Source organism: Pongo abelii, chromosome 1 (genome assembly GCF_028885655.2).
Source record: "Pongo abelii isolate AG06213 chromosome 1, NHGRI_mPonAbe1-v2.0_pri, whole genome shotgun sequence".
In the NCBI taxonomy this organism is placed as follows: domain Eukaryota; kingdom Metazoa; phylum Chordata; class Mammalia; order Primates; family Hominidae; genus Pongo; species Pongo abelii.
Window position 1 is genome coordinate 123,956,310 of NC_071985.2, and position 27,789 is coordinate 123,984,098.

The window sequence follows — 27,789 nt, forward strand, 5'->3', positions numbered from 1 at the left end:
TAAAATGAGTTCACATACTCTAACACAACTGCGATATGTCGATGTCGAATTCTAACCCAGAGGTCATCTTCTTCTTCAAGGATGGCCTCCTTTTCTTTTCCATCTGTTTTATATCTACAAGTAGACAGAAGCACTAAAACTTTTTGATTTTTTTCCCTCCAAAATCAAAAGAAACATTTTCACAAACAATAATTTCAAGACACAACTCAAGAAACTGAAAAGTAAAATCCACTCTTTTAGGGGGGTAATGAATACCTACTCAAAACTAAGGCACGTTGCTATCCTTACATTAAAAATAAGTCCTAAGCCTACCAAGACATTTTCAAATATTCAGTTTAGGTGTCATTATTAGAGTTTTAGTTCAGCAAAATTGTACCTTATAAAAAAAATTCAACATCCTACAATTAACTTTAAGAACAAGACTGAATATACTAATGCTTTGTGTTCTAATTCCCTACAACACTGTTTTGATGTGCTAATAACCCACAGTACAATTATCAAATCTCCATTAAGAACAGGAATATCGGCCAGGTGCAGTGGCTCACGCCTGTAATTCTAGCACTTTCGGAGGCCGAGGTGGGCGGATCACTTGAGGTCACGAGTTCAAAACCAGCCTGGCTAACAGGGTGAAACCCTGTCTCTAAAAAAAAATACAAAAATTTAGCAGGGTATAGTGACACACGCCTGTAATCCCGGTTACTCTGGAGGCTAAGGCAGGAGAATCACTTGAACCTGGGGGGCGGAGTTTGCAGTGAGCAGAGATCGCACCACTGCACTCCAGCCTGAGTGACAGCACAAGACTCTGACTCAAACAAAACAAAACAGGAATATCCTCCCCAATATAACCTATTAAATATTGAAGGTGTTTCAGAATTGGTACAAAATTCACAAACATTTATCATCTGTTTCTTTATTCTCCCCCAACCCTATAACCACATCTCCTTTACAGGATGAGAAAGAAAATGAGAGAAAAAAAAATTAATGTAAGCCATAAAAATTGTGATAGCTTTAATGAGTTCTGCTGAAGTGAGCAACAATTTAAGGGATTCATGAAGCTATTCAAAATGGGCTTCCTGACTGATTCCCCTTATCTTTTTATGCAGATACCCTCCTTCCATTTGTGGAACTAGACAAGACTGAATCATCCTTGGAACTACTGATTTCCTGAGTCAAGATCAGGAAGGACTGCATTGAGTTTTCCTAGCTCTGAACTACAAATAATACATATAGACTTCGCTATATGAATATAATCGTTTCTATAACCCCCACAAATTACACATCAGTCTATAAAACCATCCACCCGTGTGGATTACAGATGTCCAAAGACAGAATCACTGTGCTCAATTATATAAGGCTGCACTAAGGATGAAAGCCCTTTTGTCATTTAAAATACCACTTTGTTCTTATACAATACCTTTGACTTATAAGTGATTTGTAAACAAAGATAAGAGTAACAAGCCTGACAATACTCAGGTGATGAATATCCCGTTTTAAAAGTAAATTTAGTTGGGAGGCCGAGGTGGGTGGATCATTTGAGGCCAGGAGTTCGAGACCAGCCTGGCCAACATAGCAAAACCCCATTTCTACTAAAAACACAAAAATGAGCCGGGCGCAGTGATGCACACTTGTAGTCCCAGCTACTTGGGAGGCTGAGGCCGGGAATCATTTGAACTCAGGAGACGAAGGCTGCAATGAGCCGAGATCGCGCCACTGCACTCCAGCCTGGGCGACAGAGTACGACTCCGTCTCAAAAAAAGAAAAAAAAAAAGTAAATTTAAAGAAGTCACCAACATGAAAACTTGAATCTGGACACTTAGAGCTTCCTGCTGCTTTGTATTCTGTTTCCATAAAAAATTGTGATGAAGGCTGGGCGTGGTGGCTCACCCCTGTAATCCCAGCACTTTGGGAGGCCGAGGCAGGCGGATCACCTGAGGTCAGGAGTTCAAGACTAGCCTGGCCAACACGGGGAAACCCCGCCTCTACTAAAAAAAAAAAAAAAAAATTGTGATGGAGCGGAAACCACAGGGAGCTTTACTCCCAACTAATTCTTATCTCTGAATGTTTTTGATTCAGAAAGAAGGGTGTATAGTAGCTTTTTAAAAAATAAGTCTCTACTTAAAAAAAATTAAACCTTGCTTTGCTTGCCAGCAAACCTAAAGAGATACATATTTTAAATATTAGGTTAGAAATGTCTAAAATTTATATCTACGGTCTGGAACTAAATCCTTTACCATCCATTGGTTTATTAATTCTCTTCTAAACCTCTTGAGTAATGCAGGTTTAGAGACCTACAGGGTAACAGAGGTAAATAATATCCCCTCTGAATAAACTGCTTAAAATAACTTTTATATTAGAAAAATAGCTATGTTATCTAACATTAATACAGATAATACAGAGAAAAACTCAGAAACCAAGATTTGACCAGAATGCAAATAAAAATACAATAGAAAATACAAATTTTAACAATATTTAAGAAAAAAACAGTATCATAACTATCAAAAGTGTCTGTATCTTAAAACTAACAAATTAGTTTAACCATAAAATTTCAGAAAACTAATTTTCATTTTTATTATTGTACTCAAGCAGTAAATCGTACCTGACAAATACCAGTTTGGATTCAGAAATCATGATATCAAATAACATTTGTAATGTATGTAACACATACACCATAAATGATAGAGATACAGTAAGATGATTCCTTGATAGAAAACTATTTCATTTTCCATTTAGGTTTTTATTTGACATTACTTTTAAAGTAAATATGTTTATACCAGGATTAACTCAGTAGAAGGTACCAAAATGGTAAAACTATGCCTGTTGTCCTCAATAGCCATCCTATTTAGTTTTCTAGTGTTCCAATCTTTTAAAATACATTATGTTGATAAGACACATACACTTTTGAATGTATGATTCAGAACAATTATAGCCTAACAATTTTGAATATGGTTTCTCCTTCAATAAATATGATAGTGAGCCTGGTATTTACTTTTCAAAGCAAAAGGGCCAAACTCCATGTGTTTAAATGTAGCTCTACTGTACACACAGTTAACGAAGCAAACACACCAAAAATGCTCCAAAGCAATCAAATTACGCTTTAATTTACAAGGTCAACATATCTGTCAAAGACTATAACTGTAGGAATAAGAGAAGGATAAAGTCTCTGAATAGAAAAGGTTACAGGGGCTTTCAGATTTCTGGTGCCTATATAAATCATTAAATGTTCATATTCTATCCTGTTTGTATATGCCCTTTATATGCCCTTCAAGTTATACTTGCTTGTATGTATCATTCTCAATTGGTAGTAGATCATATGCCATTGCCTGAAAGGTCAGTTCATGCAGGACAGTGGACACAGGATCAAAGCCACGATCAATTATTAAGAGCTGTGAATGAGTTTTACCCTAGAATAACAAGATAAAATCATCTTAAGCAGCTTCAATTTCTTAGTGTGAACATAGTTTTAATATCTTAGAATACAAAGCACCCTTTTCCTAAGTTCTGTCCCTTTTCCCCACCAAAAACATACAACAAAACAAAACAAATGGTTAATTGTCTTAAGAATGTGAAGTTATAATAAAACAAAGAAAAATCTGAGTAGCACAGGAGAGAAAAAATGAAGACTACATAACTAAAATCTAATTACTTTTGTAATTAGAGTAAGAGGGTACATTTAATAACATGGGTTTGAACTGTGTGGATACACTTATACTCAAGAGTTTTTTCAACTAAATAACAGATAGAAAATACAGTATTCGCAGGATGTGAAACCTGCATGTATGAAGGGCTGACTTTCCAGATATGTAGGTTCTGTTGGGCTGATGCAGGACTTGAGTATGCGTGGATTTTGGTATACACAGGAGGTCCTGGAACCAACCCTCCTCTGTGTTTACCAAGGGACAACTATATAATAGCCTGAAAATTCCTTTTAAAAAAGTAACATTTTGTTTGCACTATATCTATTTTCTTATGAATTGAGTTCCAAAAGCACTAAAACTGATATAAATTATGAATAGTAGCTACTATTTGAACTCTAAGTATTAGACATTTTACTAAACAAAAATACATGGATTATTTCATTTAATTCTTTTAGTAATCCTGTGAGACAGGCATTATCATCTCCAGTTGACCATGAGGGCATTGCGGCCTGAAATGAACTAACTTGCACAAATCACACAGGTAGTAAGAGGCAGAATGGAGATTCAAATGCAGGTTTGCTCCAACGTCTGTGCTCTTAACTGTTATGCTATTTTAAAAGACTGTACTGATACCAACTAAGATGATAAATCACAATGAAAGCCTTGTTATCATTAATTCGCAAACATTGCTAATCACTAAACAGTGAATAACAGTGCTGGAAACATTTATTGTTAATGTCAGTATCTTTCATATTTCATTTTAAAAAGTAATAAATTCTTTGGATTAGTATTCAAAGCAATAACAGATAACTACAGATCATTATACAAACATTTTCTATTTATTTACACATAACAGCTAAATTTTATAGGCTAGATTTTTAAAATATTTTACAATTAAGCACATTAATTTAATTAAATTTTGAGACAGTATGATATGGTGGTTCAGAGCACAGCCTTGGGAATCAGCTAGGTGTGAATCTGAGTCCAGCCTTGACCACAATCTTGCAGTACAAGTTTGGCAAAATGCTTATCCTGTTTACATGGCAGTATTCTCTTGTAAAATGAAACACAATTATGGAATCTTTGCCTTATAAGATTACTGAAAAGGTTAAATATAATCATACCATGAAACACAGCACAATAAGCCCTCAAAAATGTGAGCTATGAATCTTCAGAAATATAAACAGGAAAAAGTGCAATATAAGTTCTATAGCAGGCTTAGGGCTTATGATAGCATGTGGGAGGAAGCAACACTTGGCCTGAAGAGTCAGGAAAGGCTTCAAAAATGAGGTGACACTTTATCACTTTATCAAGTGTCCCTGAATAAAGGAAAGGTATCAAGTATTTGAAGGATGATTAATTTTCCAGGCAGAAAGAGTGGAAAGGACAAGTTTAATTTTTGTGGATTTTGCTCTTTTTCCACTGAAAACATGAAGGACTAAAAACATATTTGATTGTATATCTCTTCATTCAACAAACATTTATTCACTATCTTCGATGTGTACTAAGCCATTCTGTCTTCAAAACTACAACAAGAATAACAGCCTTCACTAGGCCTCTAAACCAAAAACAGGTAATTTTAAGGTAACTAACCTAACATCTAAGTTTATATCTTCCATTCCAGCCACATTAATTATGGATTTTGCCTTTTTCTCTATTGCCTCTACCTGAAGAACACTGTTTTCCATGCAATGAACTCCCTCTTTATCATGTTACCTCATTCTTCAAGCTAAAGGGCCTCTTCTTCTTGGGATGCCTTCCAACACTCCAGTTTAGAAGATAAGCCCGGGACTATATTCCCATTATACTCTGTGTATTCTTCTCTCATTCCACTTATTACACAGTATTGTAATTGGTGGTTTCTTGGCACAACTCCTCTTCTAAACTAGCAACAGCTCCTTTTCTTCATTCTCCAGCTACTGTAATATGGCTTCCTAGGCCTCTGGCACCACCTCTGTCAGTCTCCTCAAGCTCTTCATTCTGTCACCCACATGTAAATGCTGGTATTTCCCAGATTTCAACCTTAGTCTTTGATTATATTATTTCCATAGGATAACAATGGCTGCCATTTATTAAATTCCCATTGGTGCCAAATACTTACATGCTAACTTAATCCTCATACCGCCTAGCAAGGTATATATTATTTCATCTATTTCATAGATGGAAAAACAAACTCAAGGTCACAGAACTAGTGATAATAGGAATTCCTACATTTATTAAATGTTTACTCATTGGCAAGCATTATTCTAAGGACTCTGCATGTATTAACTCATTTAATCATAACTTTTAAAATAGGTATTCTTTTATTATCCCCATTTTATAGAAAAGAAAATGTAGTTACATAGAAGTTACATAATTTGCCCAAATAGACATCAACTATGAATTAAACGGCAGAACTAGATTTGGACACAATGCTGACTTCAAAATCTGTTAGTTAATAGATTCCCCTCTAAACCATACCATCTATTAAGGTTTGCACAATTGTGTATGTTAATGATTCTCAAATCAGTATTGGAGATCTATGTTAATGACTCCCAAATCAATACTAGAAAATGAATGAGCAAGTTTCTTTGGCTTATAAAGAAATAAAACAGACTTTATGCATAGTCATTTTACTTGCCTTGCATACATTACCTTTATTAGGCTCTTTTCATCAATCTTGTAGTAGTCGTCAAGCTTTTTTTCAACAAGCTGTGCAAGCTTACTGGCATTATCTAGAGGTTTACTAGAAATGGAAAAAAGGATCAAACAATTATCTTTCTTTCAGTGTATACTTTATAATATCATGAAGTTTAATTCTAAAATTAAACCGGAATTTTAAAAATGTTTACAAAATGAAAAATTATTTTATAAACATCTAAAAGTTCAGATAATATATCAAATAATGTTATATCGATATATTTGGAATTTACAAGGAAAAACCTTATTATATCTGCTTCAGATTTTTTAATATAAAGGAAATAAAATATTACATGTAAAGTTGCAGTTCTTTTTATTCCGCTCCTAAGTCCTGGTCCTCTCCCATACCCCTGCCTCAAACCAAGGCAACCATTATAATTAATTTCACGTGTATTCTCCCTCCAGTCATTTCTGTTTCATATGTGTGTGTGTGTTTGAGATTTATCTACATTGACATTGACACACATATCAGATTTATTCATTTTATCTCCTATATAGTATTCCATCATGATTATATTGGATTCTATGTATCAATTCCTCTAAAGATGGACATATGAGTCATTCTTATTACACTATTACAAATACTGAAACAAATGTTTCAGCCATAAAAAAGAATGGATCTTGACATTTACAACAACATGGATGGAACTGGCGGTCACCATGTTAAGCGAAATAAGCCAGGCACTGAAAGAACATTTCGCATGTTCTCACTTGCTTCCGGGAGCTAAAAATGAAAACAATTAAACTCATGGAGAAAGTAGAAAGATGGTTACCAGAGGCTGGAAAGGTGCAGGAGTGGTGGGTGATGATTTAGTGGGGATGGGTAATGGGTACAAAAATATAGGTAGAATGAGTAAGATCTAGTATTTGATAGCACAACAGGGTGACTACAGTACATTTAAAAATAACTAAGCGTATAATTGGATTGTTTTTATCACAAAGAAAGGATAAATGCTTGAGGTGATAGATATCCTGTTTACCCTGATGTGACTATTATGCATTGTATGTCTGTATCAAAATATGTCATGTACCCCATAAATATATACACCTACTATGTATCCACAAAAATTACTTAAGAAAAAAGAGAGAGAAAGAAAAAGGCTCTTCACCAGCACAACAACCTCAAAAATGGGAGGTCTCATTGTGAGGGCTTCAAAGTTTTACAGAATCTTTAGGTTTTATACCATAAAAATAAATAATGTAACATCTATAAAGGGTAATTCATTAAACTCTTTGTACAATATTTTCAAAAGAAAGAAACTTCATTTTAAAATTATACTTTAAAGTCTATAAAGCATAAAGGAATATTTTGTGAAAACAGGTAGAATTTTAAAAGACAGGATTACAGATTATTTATTAGCATCACTCAAAACTAGCCCCTATGTGAGCGATAAAATTATAAATTGGCTATATTTACTCATTTCCCCGAACATAACCAATCACCAACAGTAGAAGCTTCAACAGTTACTAAACTCTTAACAGGAGCCAAACCACTTAGCTCAGCTCCACTGAGTCCAGAATGCAATTAGCACATCTCTTATAAGAAAAAGGTAATCCCAGCACTTTCGGAGGCAGAGGCAGGCGGATTGCTTGAGCCCCAGGAGTTTGAAACCAGCCTGGGCAACATAGAGAGACCCCCATCTCAAAAAAAAAAAGGAAAGAAAGAAAGAAAAAGAATGTTTCTAATACCCAAGGTATGAATAAAGAGCTTGTCTGGTAATACCTGAATTAAGGAGATAACTTAATCTCCAAGGAGATCACTATACTTTTTCTAAGTACTAATAGTGGAATTTTTAAATGGTAAGTGAAGAGTAATGTGACTTAAAGTACTGCATGAATTTAAAATTAAACAGTTCAGCCAGCTAACTTGACAAATGCCAATGTTCAAATTAAAGGACTTTTAAAAAGACAAATGAGTAATACTTACTACGAGTAGTGCAATATATTTACTACCATATTTATTAGTGCTGAATGCTTTACAGATATTAATTCATTTAATTCTCAAAACAACTGTATATGGTAGGTATTATTATCATTCTTATTTCGTAGATAAGGAAACTGAGGCGAGAGGGTCACACATGAACTAGCAGACCAAAATTAAAACTAAAACTGCCTGGCACACACAACAAACAACATGGATGACTCTCAGAAAATAAAGTTGAGCAAAGAAGTCAAAAACAAAAAATATCATGTGGTTCCATTTATACCAGTTCAAAATCAGGCAAAATTAAACTATGTGTTAAAAGTCAGATGGTAGTCATCTCTAGGGAAGAAAAGGGACGGGAGAGCTGGGAGGGATCACGGGAGAGTCCTCTGAGATGCTGTTAATGTTCTATTTTTTTGACCTTGGTAGGGTTAGATGGATATGTTCATTTTGGAATGAATTAACACGCCATATCTAGCACGTCCTCAAACAATGTCATTTTGTTCGTCATCTCAATATAATGCTGAGGAAAAAGAAAAAAAGATTCCTGGCTGGCCACTGTCTGTGTGGCGTTTGCATGATTCCTCCACGTCTGCATGGGTTTTCTCCCGGTATTCTGGTTTCCTCCCACATCCCAAAGATGTGCAGCATGTTTGGTTAACTGGCATGTCTAAATTGTCCCAGTCCGAGTGAGTGTGGATGTGTGTGTAGTGTGCCCTGCAATGGGATGGTATCCTAATCTGGGTGGGTTTCTGCCTTGTGCCATGAGCTGCTGGGGTGAGCTCTGGCCATCCTTCTAATGAGCCTGAACTAGAATAACCGGGCAAAAAATGATCCTGTTTTTATTAATCTTTCTTAAATGTACATATAGTCACATTTCTTTCAATGTTTAATATTAGAAGTGTTTCAGGTCTTTATGTAGAAGTCTGGTGACATTACATAACCAAGCAACTTAATTCTTGTTTATATCAATTAGCCTATGGTAAAACTGGTTTTGTCAGTTTACGAGAACCCATCAACAACATTAAGTGAGGACTTACTGTATAGACAATTTAGGCACTTTATAGTAAACTTCATTTTTAAAAAGAAGTATATAAGTCAAGGTATATAGTACTAAAGTTAAATTTTACCCCTTAAGAAAACCCCAAAATTTATTTAGAATAGGCACAGAGATTAGATACTATAGATACTTAGACATTGTAACAGGTATCCATAGAATATGGTCATTTAAATTTGCTGGTGATTTAATGAAAAACATTAACTGTAACACTGTATTCCCTATGTGACAATAAAGACATTTCCTCTAAGCATTCTTTAAACTGATGAAAAACTGTCTGTAAATTGTACCAAATTTAGGCTCTGAAATTCAGTAACAGAAGCTATTTGCTATTTTGAAATTTAAACCACAAGCTTTAAATCTCCTATATGTAGAGCATGGTAATTACACAAAGAAAATAAATTTTGCAAACCAATATGCAAAGGTACAGAGACATTACTTACCTCTATAATGAATGGTAAACAGGAAGTATAACATGTGCAGATGCTCAGTGTCTCACCTTTTATATCTTACTCCGGGATTTTCATCCAAGGTGGCACACACTGTAACTATCTGGTCAGCCATTGCTTCCATAATGGCATCTTTTCCCTTTGCATTACCAGGGTCTGGACTATAACAGTAGTAGAATGCATCTGGTACATCAAGAGTATACACCTAAGTTAAGACAAAAAAACTCATTGTTAATCTGGAGACCTGATTTAAAAATATATATACATTTATATTTATGTTATATATAATGTATATATTATATATATATCATATATAGGATATACATGATATATATCTATATATGATATTATATATATAGATATATATCAAGAAAATGCAGCAACTATTTGGGGCAGTTAAAAAAATACTTGCACTAACCATGCTGTTTCCTGAAACAACTGTGTCTTTACCTTAATCAAATTTCATTTTCTCTGTCATCTTGATTTCATCCTTTATTTCTTTTCTCACTCTCCTCTCCTGCTTAGTCTACCTCTCTCCTTCAATTCTTGTTTCATATACAGATTGTACTATCTGCTTTTTACTACCAGTGCAACAGATGAAGGAATCTGAGATAGTCAGACTAAAATAAAAATCTAACTCCTAGCACAGAGAAACACAACATTACCAAAATCGGCCTATATCTCAGACATAAATTATAAACCCTAACCCATTAGAGAGTAACCCAAAAATCTCCCATAGTTAGTACGTGTCTTCAGTTCTTTAGCTTATACTCTTCATGTCCTTAAAATAAGAGACATACTTCCCCAAAAGACATGGCATTGTGCCAGACATAATATAAATCTTACTATATGTACGTACAGCAAAACCTCACAGATACATTCATTTATTCAATTAACAAAATAATTTACTTATGTACAAAGAACTGGATTAGAGGATTTGGAGGATACAAAAGCAGGAGCTCCCTAAATGGTATTGAGAGTTCCCCGCTAAACTAAATTTTGTTGTTTTTTAAACAACGATAATTTATCTTAAACTATGAAAATTTATTGTAAGTGAAAGTAGGCAAGTAATAAACATTATAGGTTAAGTAATGAATTATGAATAAACTTCTTGCATTTCCTTTTACACAGTTATTCATTTCTCTGGACATAACCCAGCACCAACAACAGCAGCCTGAACATAGATGAAAATTTAGCTGTGGCTCATCCACTTATCTCTTTCCTGCTCAAAGGCTAGGATGCTGTATTAATTGTCAACAAGCACCCTACACTTGAACTGTGGCTTCCTCATAGTATAATATCCCACAGCAGGAGATAACATTATTCGTTTAAAAACATTTACTGCACAGCACCCAAGGCTTCTCCCTCCCACTCACTGATACCAGATTTAGCCACGGTCATGTGTAGGTTTGTTTTTGTCTTTGTTTTTTAAGATGGGGACTCACTCTGTCACCCAGGCTGGAGTGCAGTGGCGTGGTTATGGCTGACTGAGGCCTTGAGGTCCTGGGCCCAAGCAATCCTCCCATTTCACCCTCCCACATAGCTAGGACCACAGGTATGTGCCACCACACCTGGTTAATTCCTTTTTTAAGTTTCTTTGTAGAGACAAGGTCTCACTTTGTCACCCAGGCTGGTCTAGTACTCCTGGGCTCAAGCAATCCTTCCGCCTCGGCCTCCTAAAGGGCTGGGATTACAGACGTGAGCCACTGTGCTCAGCCTGGAATGTATGTAGAAGATACACATGCCACTTTCCAGCAGAAGCTTTAAAAGCCATTGTGTGGCTCCACTATTTTCTCTTTTCCCTTGGCTATGTCCCAGACTAGCCCTTCGGCCTCAGTACTAGAATGTAGAGGATGTAGAGCAAAGCCCCAGCCAAACAACAATGGACAACACAAATGAGAAATAAACCTTTGTTGTAGTAATGCACTGAGATCTGGGGGGTTCCTACCACAAATTAATCTAAGCTATCTAATACCCCAATGTACCAAAGATAATCTGGGGGCTGGTTCTCATTCTATACTCACATTTCCTCCATTTCCCTCCTCCTCTAACTCCTCCCCACTTTCCATCACCATCATTAAAAGTTTTTTAAGACTACTGCCACGTGCTTTCTTCATCTTTATAAACCCATAATCAGCTCCTTAAATACAGATCCTGTCTTCCATCTACTCTTCATGCTAATCTACAGCTAGCTTGTTTCTATCTCTCCAGATCCCTTCTAGTATCCTCTCTACTAACTGTACCAGACTCTCTGTACTCACTAAGGTTCACTGTAAACAAACTCACTCATATTCTTGAATGCTTTCTATGTTTGTCTGACCCTTGAACAACAAGGGCTTGAACTACACAGGTCCACTTATATGCAGATTTTTTTCAATAAAAGTTACAAAGAGTGTGCCTGCCTCCCCTGCCACCTCCTCTGCCGCTGCCACCCCATGAGACAGCAAGATCAGTCCCTCCTCTTCCTCCACCTCTGCCTACTCAACTTGAAAATGACAAGAATGAAGACCTTCATAATAATCCACTTCTATTTAATATTAAGTATATTTTCTCTTCCTTTTGATTTTCTTAATAATATTTTCTTTTCTCTAGCTTACTTTGTTAGAATATAGTAAATACAATAGACAAAATATGTGTTATTCTATTGTTTATGTTATCAGGAAGGCTTCCACTCAACAGCAGGCTATTGGTAGTTAAGCTTTTGGCGAGTTTAAAGTTATACACAAATTTTTCAACTGCACAGGGGGTTGGTGCCCCTAACCCCTATGTTATTCAAGGATCAACTCTACTTGCCTTATTATATATGTGACAGCATCACTTACTTTAAATCCTCTGAAAGGGAAAGAAAGATCTTCCTTTAATCCCTTTGACTCATGGAATCACCATGAGTGAGTTAATCTTCCTCTCCATGTAATTTCTAAATGTGTTGATGTCCAGCTTTATTTCTCTGAAGCACTGTCATATCTGACTTTACCAATCTCTCTGCAATGATCTCCTGACTTCTAGGACTCTACTTTTTGTTAAGGACTTTACGACCAGTTCCACAGTTTTCTGCACCAGCTAATTTTCTGTCATTATTTTTGGTGGAACCAGGAGCCTCCTACATACAATACAGTCCCAACCTACCTACAGAGAGCCTATCTTTCATTCTTTCACCTCTTATAAGCCACATTCCTGCTGTTCTCCTGCACTCTTCTGATTCTGTATCTTTACATCTAGATTAGTTTTACCTCCTAGGTTCTTTCCCTCTTCATTACTATCTTATAAAAATATATCCATTCTTCAAATATTTTCCCAATCTCCCAGTAAGAATTAGCCTCTCTTAATGCTGGTGCAGTGGCTCATTCCTGTAATCCCAGCACTTTGGGAAGCCGAGGCAGGCGAACTGCTTGAACCCAGGAGTTCGAGACCAGACTGGGCAACATGGTGAAACCCCATCTCCACTAAAAATACAAACAAAACCTAACAAAACCTCGCTCCTAAATGCATGAGATGATGGATACATTCCTTGTATCATTATACAACATAGATATGTATCCAAATATCAAATTGTATCCCATAAATAGGTATAATTACAATGTGTCAAATAAATAAATATTTAAAAAAAGAATCTCCCTCCTTTTGTGGCCGACTACAAGATGCTTCCCCAACAAACATCCTCCCCTTTTCAGTAACTGCATTTCAGTTCTTTGTGAAGAATAGCCATATATGCCCAGCTAAAAAATTTTCTCAGTTTCCCATGCACTTATGTGTAGCCATGTGACTCAATTTTAGCTAATGAGATAAAAACGAAAATTATTCTCTCATTCTTTTGTATATCCTCAAATGATGATGTAATAATTCTACAGTATGGCTGGGAGCAGTGGCTCATGCCTGTCCCAGCACTTTGGGAGGCTGAGGTAGGAGGATTGCTTGAGCTCAGGAGTTCTAGATCATCCTGGGCAACATAGCAAGACCTCATCTCTACTATAAATGAAGAAAAAATTAGCTGGGCGCGGTGGCATGCATCTGTGGTCCCAGCTACTTGGGAGGCTGAGGCGGGAGGACTGTTTGAGCGAGACCCTCTCTCAAAGAAAAAAACAAAATTGGGCCGCCCACCTTGCACATGTGCAGGCAGCAACGAGGCAGGTTGCAGCAGGGCACAGGTGCTATGGGGCTGAGCCATGTGCAGGCCATTTTCTTTGACCTGGACAACACACTCATCGACACAGGTGTGACAAGCAGGAGAGGCATGTTGGAGGTGATAAAGCTCTTACAATCAAAATACCATTATAAACAGGAGGCTGAATTCACCTGTGATTAAGCTCAAGATAAACTCAAGAAGGAATGTTTTCACCATTACAATACATGCATTACTGATCTAAGGACTTCACATTGGGAGGAAGCAATCCAGGAAACAAAACATGGTGCAGCCAATAGGAAATTGGCTGAAGAACGTTACCTCCTTTGGAAAACTACACATTTACAGCACATGACACTAAGGTCAGTGAGATGTCAAAGCTATGCTCATTGAAATTAGAAAGGAGGTCTGCCTACTTTTAGTAATGAATGGGGTCAGACAGACCCAGAGGGAGAAGATGAGGCTTGTGTCTGTCAGTCCTATGTCCAAGCTGTTGTAGGTGAACAGCAGAGGGAGGAGAAGCCAGCACCTTCCATACTTTATTACTGCTGCAATCTCCTTGGAGTACAACCTGTGGACTGTGTGATGGTTGGTGACATGTTAGAAAGCGACACACAAGGAGGTCTCAAAGCAGGGTTGAAAGCAACAGTATGGATCAATAAAATTGGAATAGTGCCACTGAAGTCCTCCCCAGTTCCATATTACAGTTTCTTTTGTGCTAGAGTTACCTGCTCTCTTACAAAGTATAGACCGCAAAGTCAGTATGCCCTCTTAAAGCACCTAAAAGGGCATGATTATGAATGTTAAGAGTCAATTTGGAGGGTTTGAGCTAAGAAAACTTAAGCCTTTCTGCTTACTATGGTCCAGTTCTAAGAATAATTTTACTTATGATTTAAGAGCCGATATTGTGAAGGTCCTCCTAACTCAACTGCTTTTAAGTTTTGACAACCAACCTCTGACTGGTATTTACATCTGAAAATTCAGATTGCATTAATACAAGTCAGCAGTGTGGCCCAGAAAACTTGAGGAAATATATTCTTTGCTAGTCTGTGACTGAAGATTTTAAAACTTATTTTATTAATCTTTTAGTATCTTGGTTCCATACCAAGCAGGACAGCTTACACATGGATGCACAAATGTAACGTATATGTTCTGGCTTAAAAATAGATATTTTTAAAGAATACCTATTCTAAAACATAGAGACTTATCATAGCAACTGGATATGGTTAATATGAAATAAGTACTAAGTCACATGCAAATCAAAGCATTTCATAGTGAAATTTTACATATTTTCTTTTTAAAACATAAACCATATTTTTGCCTACTTTAGATATATACATTTTTTATATTATGAATCTGATTTTCTTGCATGACCTTTTTTTTTTTTCAGGGGCGGGGGCAATTTTTCTGTGGTGTGTACATAACAAATAGATGTCTCCAGTTAAAAAAAAGCTGTTAAAATCAGCTGGGCACGGTGGCTTATGACTGTAATCCCAGCACTTTGGTAGGCCAAGGCGGACAGATCATTTGAGGTCAGGAGTTTGAGACTAACCTGGCCAACATAGTGAAACCCAGTCTCTACTAAAAATACAAAAAATTAGCTGGGCTTGGTGGCACATGCCTGTAATCCCAGCTACTCGGCAGGCTGAATCAGGAAAATCGCTTGAGCCCAGTAGACAGAGGCTGAAGTGAGCCAAGATCGCACCACTGCACTCCAGCCTGGTAACAGAGTGAGACTCTGTCTCCAAAAAAAAAAAAAAAAAAAAAAAAACGCCAGGAGCAGTGGCTGACACCTTGACACCTGTAATCCCAGCACTTTGGGAGGCCAAGAGGGTTGGATCACTTGAGGTCAGGAGTTTGAGACCAGCCTGGTCAACATGGTGAAATCTCATCTCTACTAAAAGTACAAACATTAGCCCCGCGTGGGGGTACGTGTCTGTAATCCCAGCTACTCCGGAGGCTGAGGCAAGAAAAATACTTGAACCTGGGAGATGGAGGTTGCAGTGAGACGAGATTGCACCACTGCACTCCAGCCTGGACGATGGAATGAGACTCTGTCTCAAAAAAAAAAAAAAAAAAAAAAAAAATCAGCATGTGGTGCTTTTTACCATGACATTTTCACACCTTTGCACAGTGAGCTTGTAGCTTTCTTATAGTCTTTGCCTCTTGTGGAAATATTTTCACTGTCTTTTCCCAGACACACAATGGGGTTGAGGGAACTAGACTATCTTGCTGGAGATAAGTACAAGCCACATGGCACCAAAAATTATTTTTCTTCTGTGGATCCATAAGAGGAAAATTCCCTTGGCGTAGGCCTACCCATGGAGGCTCCTGTTTGTTTTCTACTGACAATGGTTTCACCCATGTGATGAACCTAACAGAAAAGAAGGTTTTGCAGCATGACACTGGTACAAAAACAGACACTCAGATCAATGAAACAGAACAGAGAGCCCATATATAAGGCCGCATACCTAAAACCATCTGATCGTCGACAAAGCTGACAAGAACAATGTGGAAAGGACTCCCGAATCAATAAATGGTGCTGGGATAACTGGCCAGCTACATGCAGAAGACTGAAACTGGACCCCTTCCATATACCATATACAAAAATCAACTCGAGATGGATTAAAGACTTAAAGGTAAAACCCAAAACTATAAAAACCCTGGAAGACAGCCTAGGCAGTACCATTCTGGACGTAGGAACTGGCAAAGATTTCAAGACAAAGACGCCAAAAGACATTGCAACAAAAGCAACAACTGACAAATGAAATCTAATTAAACCGAAGAGCTTCTGTGCAACAAAAGGAACTATCAACGGAGTAAACAGACAACCTATACAATGGGAGAAAGTATTTGCAAACTATGCATCTGACAAAGGTCTAATATTCAGCATCTATAAGGAACTTAAATTTACAAGAAAAAAACCCATTAAAAAGTGGGCAAAGGATATCAACACTTTCCAAAAGACATACAGGTGACCCACAAGCATATGAAAAATGGCTCAAAATCACTGATCATTAAAGAAATGCAAATCAAAACCACAATGAGATACTATCTCACACCAGTCAGAATGGCTATTTTTAAAAAGTCAAAAAATAATATATGCTGGTGAGGCCGCAGGGAAAAGGGAACTCAAACATTCCGTTGGTGGGAATGTACATTAGTTGAACCATTGTGGAAGACAGTGTGGTGATTCTTCAAAGACCTAAAAAACAGAACTACCATTTGCCCCAGCAATCCCATTACTAGGTATATACCCAAAAGAATATAAGTCTATCATAAGGACACATGCACATATATGTTCACTGCAGCACTATTCACAATAGCAAAGACATGGAATCAACCTAAATGCCCATCAGTGGGAGACTGGATTAAAAAAAAATGTGGTCTCTCTCTCTATATATATATATGTACCACAGAATACTAAGCAGCCATAAAAAAGAATGAGATTATGTCTTTAGCAGGAACATGGATGGAGCTAGAGGTCATTATCCTTAGCAAACTAATGCAGGAACAGAAAACCAAATACTGCATGTTTTCACTTACAAGTAGGAGCTAAATGATGAGGATACATGGACACAAAGAGAGGAACAATAGGCACTAGGCCTACTTGAGGGTAGAGGGTGGGAGGAGGGAAAGGAATAGAAAAAATAACTATTGGGTACTAGGCTTAGTACCTGGGTGATGAAATAATCTGTGTAACAAACCCCCTTGACATGAGTTTACCTATAACAAACCGGCACATGTACTCCAAACCTAAAAGTTAACAAAAAAAGTTAGGGCCAGACGCAGTGGCTCATGCCTGTGATCCCAGCACTTTGGGAGGCTGAGGTGGGTGGATCACTTGAGGTCGGGAGTTCAAGACCACCCTGAGCAACATGGAGAAAACCCGTCTCTACTAAAAAAAAAAAAAAAAAAATACAAAATTAGCTGGGCGTGGTGGCACATGCCTGTAATCCCAGCTACTCGGGAGGCTGAGGCAGGAGAATCGCTTGAACTCAGGAAGTGGAGGTTGCAGTGAGCTGAGATCGCGCCATTGCACCCCAGCCTGGGTAACAAGCGTGAAACTCCATCTCAAAAAAAAAAAAAAGTTCGGTTTTGCTATGAGCCATTTCCAGAGTGCCATTATAATACTTCAGTGACTCTTATTAGAGTTACCATCTGCCTTATCTGTTTTTCATATTTTTGGAAATCTATCATCATTTTATAAATATCTGCTTCAGTTCACTCGGAGCTTAATAAATAATGGTTCCACAGCAAGGCATCATCTTACAACCACAGAATTTTCCCTAGACCATTAGGCTAGACAATCTCATGATTACACTAATCAAACCTGGAGTAAAGTGGTTGATAAAGGACAAAAGGGGTTATCCAATGGTTAATAAATATAATTTAGGTTGGTTTTTGGTAGGTTTTTCTTTTAAATATTGAATAAGAAACTACTAATGTAAAATATTAGATTGTATGTTGGAATGTATGTAGTTATGTCTCCAAGTTTAATACTCAAAGAATCAAATTCTAGATTGTATCTATCTGTAAACCTATTTCTTTAGCCAGTTGTTTTCTATCTATTACCAAGAAACAGGATTCTGTGCCCTGTGAAAATATTCTTTTATGTTTACTTCTTACTCTTGATTTTTAAAAATGTGACTGTGTCCTAACCTGTCCCAGGATGCTATTGCTGTTAACACTGAATGTGTGTGAAAAGGGTATGTTTGTAGTTCCAGGTACAGTACCCATATGGCCTTGACTATATTTTAGCTATTTAAAAATTAAGTTGGAGGATTTTGGCAAAAGTAGTTATGTGTGTGATTGCTCTAACAGACTGGTTGGCATGTGATGCTGAGGTCTTGCCCTTTCAGCCGTCCCACAGGATAGATATAAGCAGTGTCACATTCATTATACTATTGGTGAAGGTTCATCGCTCCAACATGAGGGTGGCAAATTTCAACAAGATCACTCCCAGGATGTTAAATGAGCAGTTCTTCAGCAAAAATGAGGTAGGAAGAAAAAATGGAATAACTGAATAATATAATATCACATTCCATTGGCACCCTTCCTATGGGAAGAATTTTGTTATCTACCTTCTGAGTGGAATGTTACAGAAGATATTTTAAAATATTGAAATAAGCCTATGATTTTTATAATGTTGTTTTAAAATAATATTCCTTAAAATTAAAAAAAGATATAACAGCAAAAAAAAAAAAAATTTACAATCATCTTAGATCATAAGGGCCATGCCTAGGAGACTAGACCCCTGACAATTTCACAGAGCTAGCATTATCACCCTTATATAGCCTATTCCTGATTTCTTGTATATTAGGAAGAAATAAATTTCCATGTTGTGTAATACATTGAAAGTCCAGAGTTTTCTTTTAATTAGTTGAGCCTAGTCCTACTTGATTTAACCATGACTGAAATAGTTTTTGAAGATGTCTAATACTTTTTAATCTCTTTATAGTATTCAAATGAGGGTAGGACATATATTTTGCTCATCTTTTCACAGCAGACTGCTTTGCATTTAACCAACAACATCCACTGAACATAATCTTGATAAATGCTCAGTAGGCCTTTGCTCATAGCTCAAAGCACCTAGTAGTATTTCATTTATATTTTCACTTGCAAACAATCAAAAATCCAAAATATTTTCAATGTAATTTCTCCAAAACAGTTAGATTTATTAAGCAGACCCTCTTTTTTTTTTGGAGATGGAGTCTCACTCTCTTGCCCAGACTGGAGTGCAGTGGTGCCATCTCGGCTCACTGCAACCTTCGCTTCCCCAGTTCAAATGATTCTCCTGCCTCAGGCTCCCAAGTAGCTGGGACTACAGGTGCTAACCACCATGCCCAGCTAATTTTTTTTGTATTTTTAGTAGAGACGGGGTTTTACTATGTTGGCCAGGCTGGTCTTGAACTCCTGACCTCATAATCTGCCCACCTCGGCCTCCCAAAGTGTTGGGATTACAGGCGTAAGCCACTGTGCCTGGTCAAGTATACCCTCCTAAGACTCTTTGCAAGTAAGTAAATTAAAAGAAAAAAATTCTTATAGGAAAACCATTCACAGATGGGACCTTACATAATCACAATATTTTGTAAAGACTGATAAGTAGAAACTTCTCAAGGGCATTCTCTAGACATGCAAAGACAGGTTATTTCTATTCACCATCAAATTATTCAGATATCTACACAAATCATTCCTTCAAATACAGCAACTGCAGAATTTTAATAAATTCTGGGGCTAAAATTATATTTATCTTCTGTGAAGCGAGATGTTCTAGAAATCTTTGTAATATTTCTCACACTACCACTTAAATCCTACATCATTTTCAGAAGCTCATTTTCACCCTATACTAAACTTACATATTAAAATAATAAGTTTAAAGGAAACTTTTGGAAAACAGTTTAATGTTAAGCAGATATGTTAAAATCTTATACTTTGGATTATTATCTTTCTTTATCAAAAACAGCAGTATCAGCTGGGCATGGTGGCTCACACCCGTAATCCCAGCACTTGGGGAGGCCGAGGCTAGTGGATCACCTGAGGTCCAGGAGTTCGAGACCAGCCTGACCAACATGACGAAACCCCATCTCTTCTAAAAATACAAAAAAATTAGCCAGTTGTGGTGACGCATGCCTGTAATCTCAACTACTTGGGAGGCTGAGGCAGGAGAATCGCTTGAACTTGGGAGGTGGAGGTTGCAGTGGGCCGAGATTGCGCCATTGCACTCCAGCATGGGTGACAAAAGCGAAACTCTGTCTCAAAAAAAGAAAAAAACAAAAACAAAAAACCCAGCAGTATCTTAAAAGTAATATCGTAGAAATCCCTTATCTAGGACTTGTCTATCCCTTAAAATATTGATCATAGTTCCAAACAACAGCCAACTATTTCAATTCTATAAAATGCTAGAATCCAAACACAGAGAACAGAGCAAAACAAACCTTAACAATTCATTAGCTGTGTGATTTGAGGCAAGTTACTTAACGTCTTTGATTTCTTGATCTTCAAAATGGAGAAGTACAATCTATTCCTATGGCTATTGAGAGGATTAAATGAATAAATTTATGTAAAGCACTCAGGAAAGTATATGACACATAGGGAGTATTATATGAGTGTTTGGTTATATCGTTACAATCATTACTATTATTAATTGAAGGCTCAATGTTCCAAAGGCAAAACAAGTCAAAAAATCCCTTCACTTTATAAATTAAAATAATTTACATAATATTATATAAAAAGTTTATTAAAGAGCATTTGTTTTAATATCACAAAAGGTTACACAAGCTAAATGAAACACTTTTTTTGGAGTCATCTAACAAAGACTGTGCTCAAAACTCTCTTGATTTCATAACCTGGTAGTTCTGTAATTTGACAAACACAGGACTTGGTGGCAGATATGAAATTTAAGCCCTGCTATTCCTTTTTAATTCCAATTTATTGCTCACGCTTCTGACTCCATCATGGGAAATGTCTATTTGTGGATTAGGTTCAAAATTCACCAAATACATATAAAAAATATCTTCAGAATATACTTTATTAACAATAAGCCATCAAACCAAATTTGAAACCTGTCACGAACTAAAAAATAAAAATAGAAAGTACCTGAGATTCATGTGGAATGAAGGAAATATTTATTTCTTTACATCTTCTTATTGACTTGGAGCAAGAAGCCTTAATTTTGTTAAAGAGATTATCAGGGCAAACTGAGGGGAAAAAAAAAACAAAGCATATAGTTACATCTAGATCTTTATTCCTTTTAAATAAATAATTCTAACATCCAAGAATAGTTATACATAACTACTGGCTTTCACAGAGTTATTATGAGGACATAAATAATATATAAATATTGTTATTTGCTTTACAAAAGATATATTCTAGTGAAAAGGACTATAACAGAAATTCCATCTTTCCCATTCACATCCACCATAACCTCAGATGTATTTCCTTAAAGATCTGCTAACAGAGCAAACTGAAATTGTTAGGAAGAAAAATCACGTCCAAACTTATGACTTAACAAACAGCAGCACTTTCAGGACATCTTAGAAATTCATACTACTTTTCCAAATTGCCACTAAGTGATCCATACTACAATCATACAACACAAATCATTAATTTTTCCTTCAATTAAAGGCAGCTTTCTAACATTAGAAAATTCTAAGACTCTATAATACTAAGTTCTGGAACTCAGAGCCAGTGTTTTTCCCCTTTCATCAAAAAGTTTATCATTCCATTAGATCTAGGTTGGAATATCAACCACTGGCTCCTAGTATCTTTTAACATGATATCCTTTAGCCTTAAGATTCCTTAAGTTAAAAGAGGGTTCACATTCATTAAATTTCATCAATTCCATAAACATGATGCTCTGTATAACAAGGTTACATTACAAATACTTATGGTGTGACATTTTTTAAAATGCAAACTATTAGGCATGAGATAAAAATTTATAAGAAAAATGATATACTACTTACTTAAAGTGAGGAACCTCTAATAGCAGAGACCAAGACTTAACTTAGATAAATGATATTTTTATTTTGAAGTATATTATATAACATATAACATAAGACAGTATTGTATGTGTCTTTGGACTTCTCTGTGATTCTTTAGTTACCAGTTTTCTATGTGATCATACGGCAGAGTAAGATAAATGTGACTGATTTTCTCCCTTTATATTTGCCAAACAGATGGCTGTTTTCTTCAGTGCCCTCTCAAAAGGTCTTTGTTTTTCACAAGAGAATCAAATCCCTAACTGAAACGCTGATTAAAAATATTTCTTCCTGTCAGCAGCACAGGATTTGAGGGCTAGCCCTCTCTACCCATCCCTCACATCCCGGCATCCCAGCAAAATGATTGTCTTTTGAAAGCAGTTGGGAATAGTTTCTTTTAATTTTCTATCACCTTAATATGAATTAGGATAGATATAATCTTACATTTTTAGATTCTTTCTAGCCTAATTAGAATAAATGATAAATAGAAAATCACCAGGACTGAAATAATATTATAAAAAGTAGATACTTTAATGACATTTTGGGCTGATTTTTTAAAAGTCGACAGTTTAAAACCAATGGGATTTTGAACAATGAAGCAATAACTTTTTAAAAGACTTACAGTCAGTGAAGTAAATATATGCTGCTTTATACTTGTTCTCCGATTTACTTGCAAAATCATGCAAGAAACAATCTACAGACTTAAAAAAGGTTAGATGTTAATACACATTTTATTAAATATTAATTTAAATATGTTACCTTCTGAAATGACTAAGATTATTTTATTTCAGTGATAAAATAAAACTTTACTGGCTAAAAGTTTAATTTGTAAACTGATTTTTTAAGATGCTACATTCTCCAGCCAGTGATAGCTAATAAGGTAGTAAGGTAAAAAGAGTAAGGTAATATTAACCAGTTTTGGTTTTGAAAAAAAAAAAAAAAAAAAAGAGTAAGGTAATATGTATGAACAGGATGCTCTTATTGGCAATGAAGAGGTCTAGGAAAACTGAAACAACATAAAAGACAAGACTATTGGAATATAACAGATTAAGGAACTAGAAACCAACATACTATAAGTATCATCTACATGGATAACGAACCACCAAGACTTATGACTGGAGAAGTGTTGAAGTGAGACACAGTGAGTGAGAAGCTTAAACTATCAAGTGATTAGAAAGACCCAAAGCTTGGTAGGTGACTGCAAGAATGAGGAATATACAATTTTATATCTTGCTTTTGTCACTTAACATTCAAAATGACCATTTATCTAGGTCACTGACAACCCCTAGAAAAATTATTTTTAATGGCCACATGGGTTTTCATTTATTTATCATTTTATTCATATATTTCATTCAGATATCATCATATGGTCTATTATTTATTAATGCTAAAATTTAATTAGATTTATTTACTACCAGAAACTTAGCTAAACCATTTATTTCCTAACAATAAACTCTAAAATATAAAACATTTTTAAGGTTCTTGATAAAAAATTACAAACTATTTTCCAAAAAGGCTATATCAATCTATACTCCCACTAGCAGTATATGGTAGTTTCTGCTCCATTATCCACTGATAACCAGAATAGCCAAAATGCACACACACATACACACCCATATATATATTTTAAATCCCTCTGCCAATTTGCTAGGTGAAAAATGGTGCTTTTAAGTTGCATTTTTTTTTCCAATCATGAATTTTTATCTTATGGAATTATATTACAGATAAGATATAAAATGTCATTAAAACCCACTAGCAGCCAACACGTAGAGACTAAAAAGTGTGTATCTTTTTGTTTTTTTTTTAAATGTCTGCTGGAGTTTTTTAGAAGTGAAATGAAACAGGGACTGCCAAATTAATGTTCTACATGGGAATAAGTGAGAGATCAGGTTTTCAAAAATGCATTCTCAGATATTGTACAGAATAAAGAAATCTGATAATTTGGCTCTAAAAGATTGGTATCAAGTATGAGTTAGGTCATAGAGTCAGATTATAAACTAAAGAATTTCCTTTCACATAAAATATATATATACACAGATACATACCCATCTTCATATATACATACAAATATGCTAAAGGAAAGTCACTGAGATAAAGAAGTAATCCAAGACTATAGATTATTTCTTTTACCTACATTACCATTCCCCTAAAAGGTATATAGTTCAATAGGAACTGCATGAAAAACAGAACATGCAAAGAAATGTTATTTTATACAATTTAATTCTGCTTTCATATATGGGGAAAAAAGGAATCCTTTTACTTATACATTCTCATTGGGAAGAATGCAAATAATCTTCTAACACAGAAAAAAACTTTCCTAAGCAAACTAGTTTATGGCAATATTTTTCTACTAAAGGGTACTTTATTACTATGAATTTTCTGTTAGTAAACCATAACAATGGTGAAATATTGATGAACCTGCTTTTTAAGGCCTCAAAATACTCACCTTTGATGTCGGAGTGATGAAATAAAGAGCTTTCATTTGTCTGACAGGTTCACGATTCTTATAAATATTCTCTACAACTAACAAGAAAAAAGGTCATTTTATATAACCAAATATTTATATACTTAAAATAATTTTTAAATAAACTTTACTGTACTTTCCATTTATAATAATATGAAAATACATTTACAAATAATATGAAAACAAAAACATTTACTGGGTTTAACATTTTCTTTGTCTTCACTAGATACATTTTAAAATCCTGAAAAATGAAAAATGAAAATTCATTTTCTTATATGAATAATGTAAGAAATTATTCATTTCTTAAATGAATAATTCATTTTCTTACATGAATTATTCATTAAAATTATAATAACCTTGCAAGTATTTTACAAATGAGGAAACTGAGGCTTAAAGAAGTAACTTATCCAATCACACAGTTAGGAAGTGGAACAGGCAGGCTTCTAACCCAGATGTGACTCCAGAGCCCAAGTTTTTACCTGCCACAATGCTGTTTAAATAAAATGCCGATTAACTCCTATTCTTTCAAAACCACACATATTTATTTTTTCAACAACAGAACGTCACTAGAATTTAGTCAATTATATTTTTTATTATGGAATTAAGCAGTTTATAAGATTAGCTAAAGCAAAGTGAATATAAAGTCAATAAACTTTGTCAAATTAACTATTTAAAGCTACATATATATTTCTTAAAACTAATTTAAAGTATCCTTCAACAAATCCAGAGAACCATCTTTCAAGATTCATGTTGACAAAGGGCCTAGAAAGAATTAACATTAATGTGACTGGCAAGAGAGGTTACTGCTGGACTTCTCTTTTAAATATGGTGATTTCCTTTTCTCATTCCTAAATGTATATTAGTAATGTATAGGTTTATCATAACTACTACTAGACAACCAAATAATATTTCCAAGGACAAATTTAATCTTTTTATCTTCATTCTCAACTATTATAGTTTTACTTGAAAAAATTAAGGTTTAATCTGTTTTCATTTATTTCAATTGTTTAATGCTCAAAATGGAGTGTCTTACAGTCATGTTATACATATTATTTTGTTTGGTGAATAATGTACATGTTAAAACACTGAAAATACTGTGACAGATATGATTTAGGGCTCAGGCTCTGAAAATATTCTGAAATCTCTTTATTAATAACAGAAAGTGCCACTTCTCCATTCACTGAAAAATACACATCTATCATACAACTAAAAAAACAAAGAGAAAGGTCTTTAATAGTGAAAAAGAATAATCTAATTCCCAGTCTGTTTTTTACTTTTTATTTATTTTTTTGAAATAAGGTCTCGTTTTGTCACCCAGGCTGGAGTGTAGTGGCACAATCAGGGTTTACTGCAGCCTTGACTTCCCTGGCTCAAGCAATCCTCCTGCCTCAGTTCTCCAAGTAGCTGGGATTACAGGTATGTGCCACCATGCTTGGTTAATTTTTTTGGATTTTTCTAGAGACAAAGTCTCACTATGTTGCCCAGGCTGGTCTTGAACTCATGAGCTCAAGTGATCTTCCTGCCTCAGCCTCCCGAAGTGCTGGGATTACAGGCATGAGTCATTGTACCCAGCTTCAGTTTATTTTTTTTAAGGTTTTACACTTGACTTTATTCTCCACTCAAGTAGCAAATCCTGACAGGGCATTTTTTTTCCTGATTTTCTTTTAATCCCAAGACACTACTAAATATTTTCATGAATCACCTGAATGACAACAGAAAGTCTGACTGCTGAACCTGCCAATGCCCAGTTTCATAGAGGGATTTTCAGGAGAGCTAATGTGGAACTCAAAAGGACAGTTTTGAGTTTAAGTTAGAAGATATGACTACAATTAAACCATAGCAAACTTAGGTGGTTCTGGAGGATATCAAAGGTATCCCACAGCAGCGAGCTCTATGATATACAGTCCTATGAAATGCTTCTCAAAAATAGCTTTCTGTGGCCAAATAAGTTTAGAAAACTGAATACTATCATTTTACCCACGGGATCCACTTATACCTTGGCATATAAAGACTCTGAAGTCCTAAAGAAAGCTGTTGAGCTCTGTTTAATACTGTTTCCTAAACGTACTGGCCACAGAATCCCTTCCTTGAAGAATATCTGTTAATAATGAGCATACAGTAAGAAACAATGGTCTACAAAATGCAATAAAACCTCCCTACAGTGCATAATGGCTCTGCAGTTCCACAGAACCTTTATGTATTATCAAATGGTTCTCACCCTAGTTTCACATCAGAATGACCTTTCAGAACTTAAAAAACTTAAGTGGCTTAATCAATATTTCACTTATCCAGTAGTAGAAAAATCAAGGCTTCAATTTTCTAATTTCTAGTTTAGAGCTTTTTACATTGAGGGTCAGGAAGACCACAGTTGAATATGTAATCAACAATAAAGGTTACTTTATGGCTGGGCATGGTGGCTTACACCTGTAATCCCAGCCAGCACTTTGGGAGGCCAAGGCAAGTGGATTACTTGAACCCAGGAGTTTGACACCATCCTGGGCAACATGGTGAAACCCTGTTTCTAGCCAAGAAAATATACAAATTAGCTGGGTGTGGTAGTGTGTGCCTGTAGTCCCAGCTACTTGGGAGACTGAGATGGGAGGATTGTTTGAACCCGGGAGGAGGAGGCTGCAGTGAGCCAAAATCGCACCACTGCACTCCAGCCTGGGTGACAGAGTGAGATCCTGTCTCAAAAAAAAAAAAAAAGATTATTTTATGTATAATCATCAAAACATAAATATTATATGGTCAGACTTTCTTGAGAATACTGGGTATGCTTTTGAACTTCATTAAATTAGGAGTAACGGACGGTACATAAACTACATTAGGATCCAAAATATAAATGAATTATATTTCACTTGGAGCCTCAGATTCCTCATTACAAATGAGAGTATTTATCTGTCTTCATAGGGTTATTATGAAGATCAAATTTTAATAAGTGAGTTAAAGGATGATGAATTAAGAATAACATGATTATGCAT

At 35.7% G+C, this 27,789-nt stretch overlaps 1 protein-coding gene and 1 pseudogene across 2 annotated transcripts in view; one reads left to right on the top strand and one right to left on the bottom strand.

The window, feature by feature from the left end:
* STXBP3 (syntaxin binding protein 3) overlaps window positions 1-27,789 on the bottom strand; it is a 68,269-nt gene that overhangs the window by 29,451 nt on the left and 11,029 nt on the right. For both annotated transcript variants that reach the window (XM_002810512.4, XM_024245514.3), the window contains exons 4-10: window positions 24,791-24,867; window positions 22,967-23,045; window positions 21,464-21,564; window positions 9,795-9,949; window positions 6,270-6,360; window positions 3,277-3,401; window positions 19-114 (exon numbers count right to left, since the gene is read on the bottom strand). In XM_002810512.4, the coding sequence (XP_002810558.3) occupies window positions 19-114; window positions 3,277-3,401; window positions 6,270-6,360; window positions 9,795-9,949; window positions 21,464-21,564; window positions 22,967-23,045; window positions 24,791-24,867 (724 nt within the window). The remainder of the gene's footprint in view (window positions 1-18; window positions 115-3,276; window positions 3,402-6,269; window positions 6,361-9,794; window positions 9,950-21,463; window positions 21,565-22,966; window positions 23,046-24,790; window positions 24,868-27,789) is intronic.
* Window positions 13,895-14,639, top strand: LOC103891903 (N-acylneuraminate-9-phosphatase-like; annotated as a pseudogene).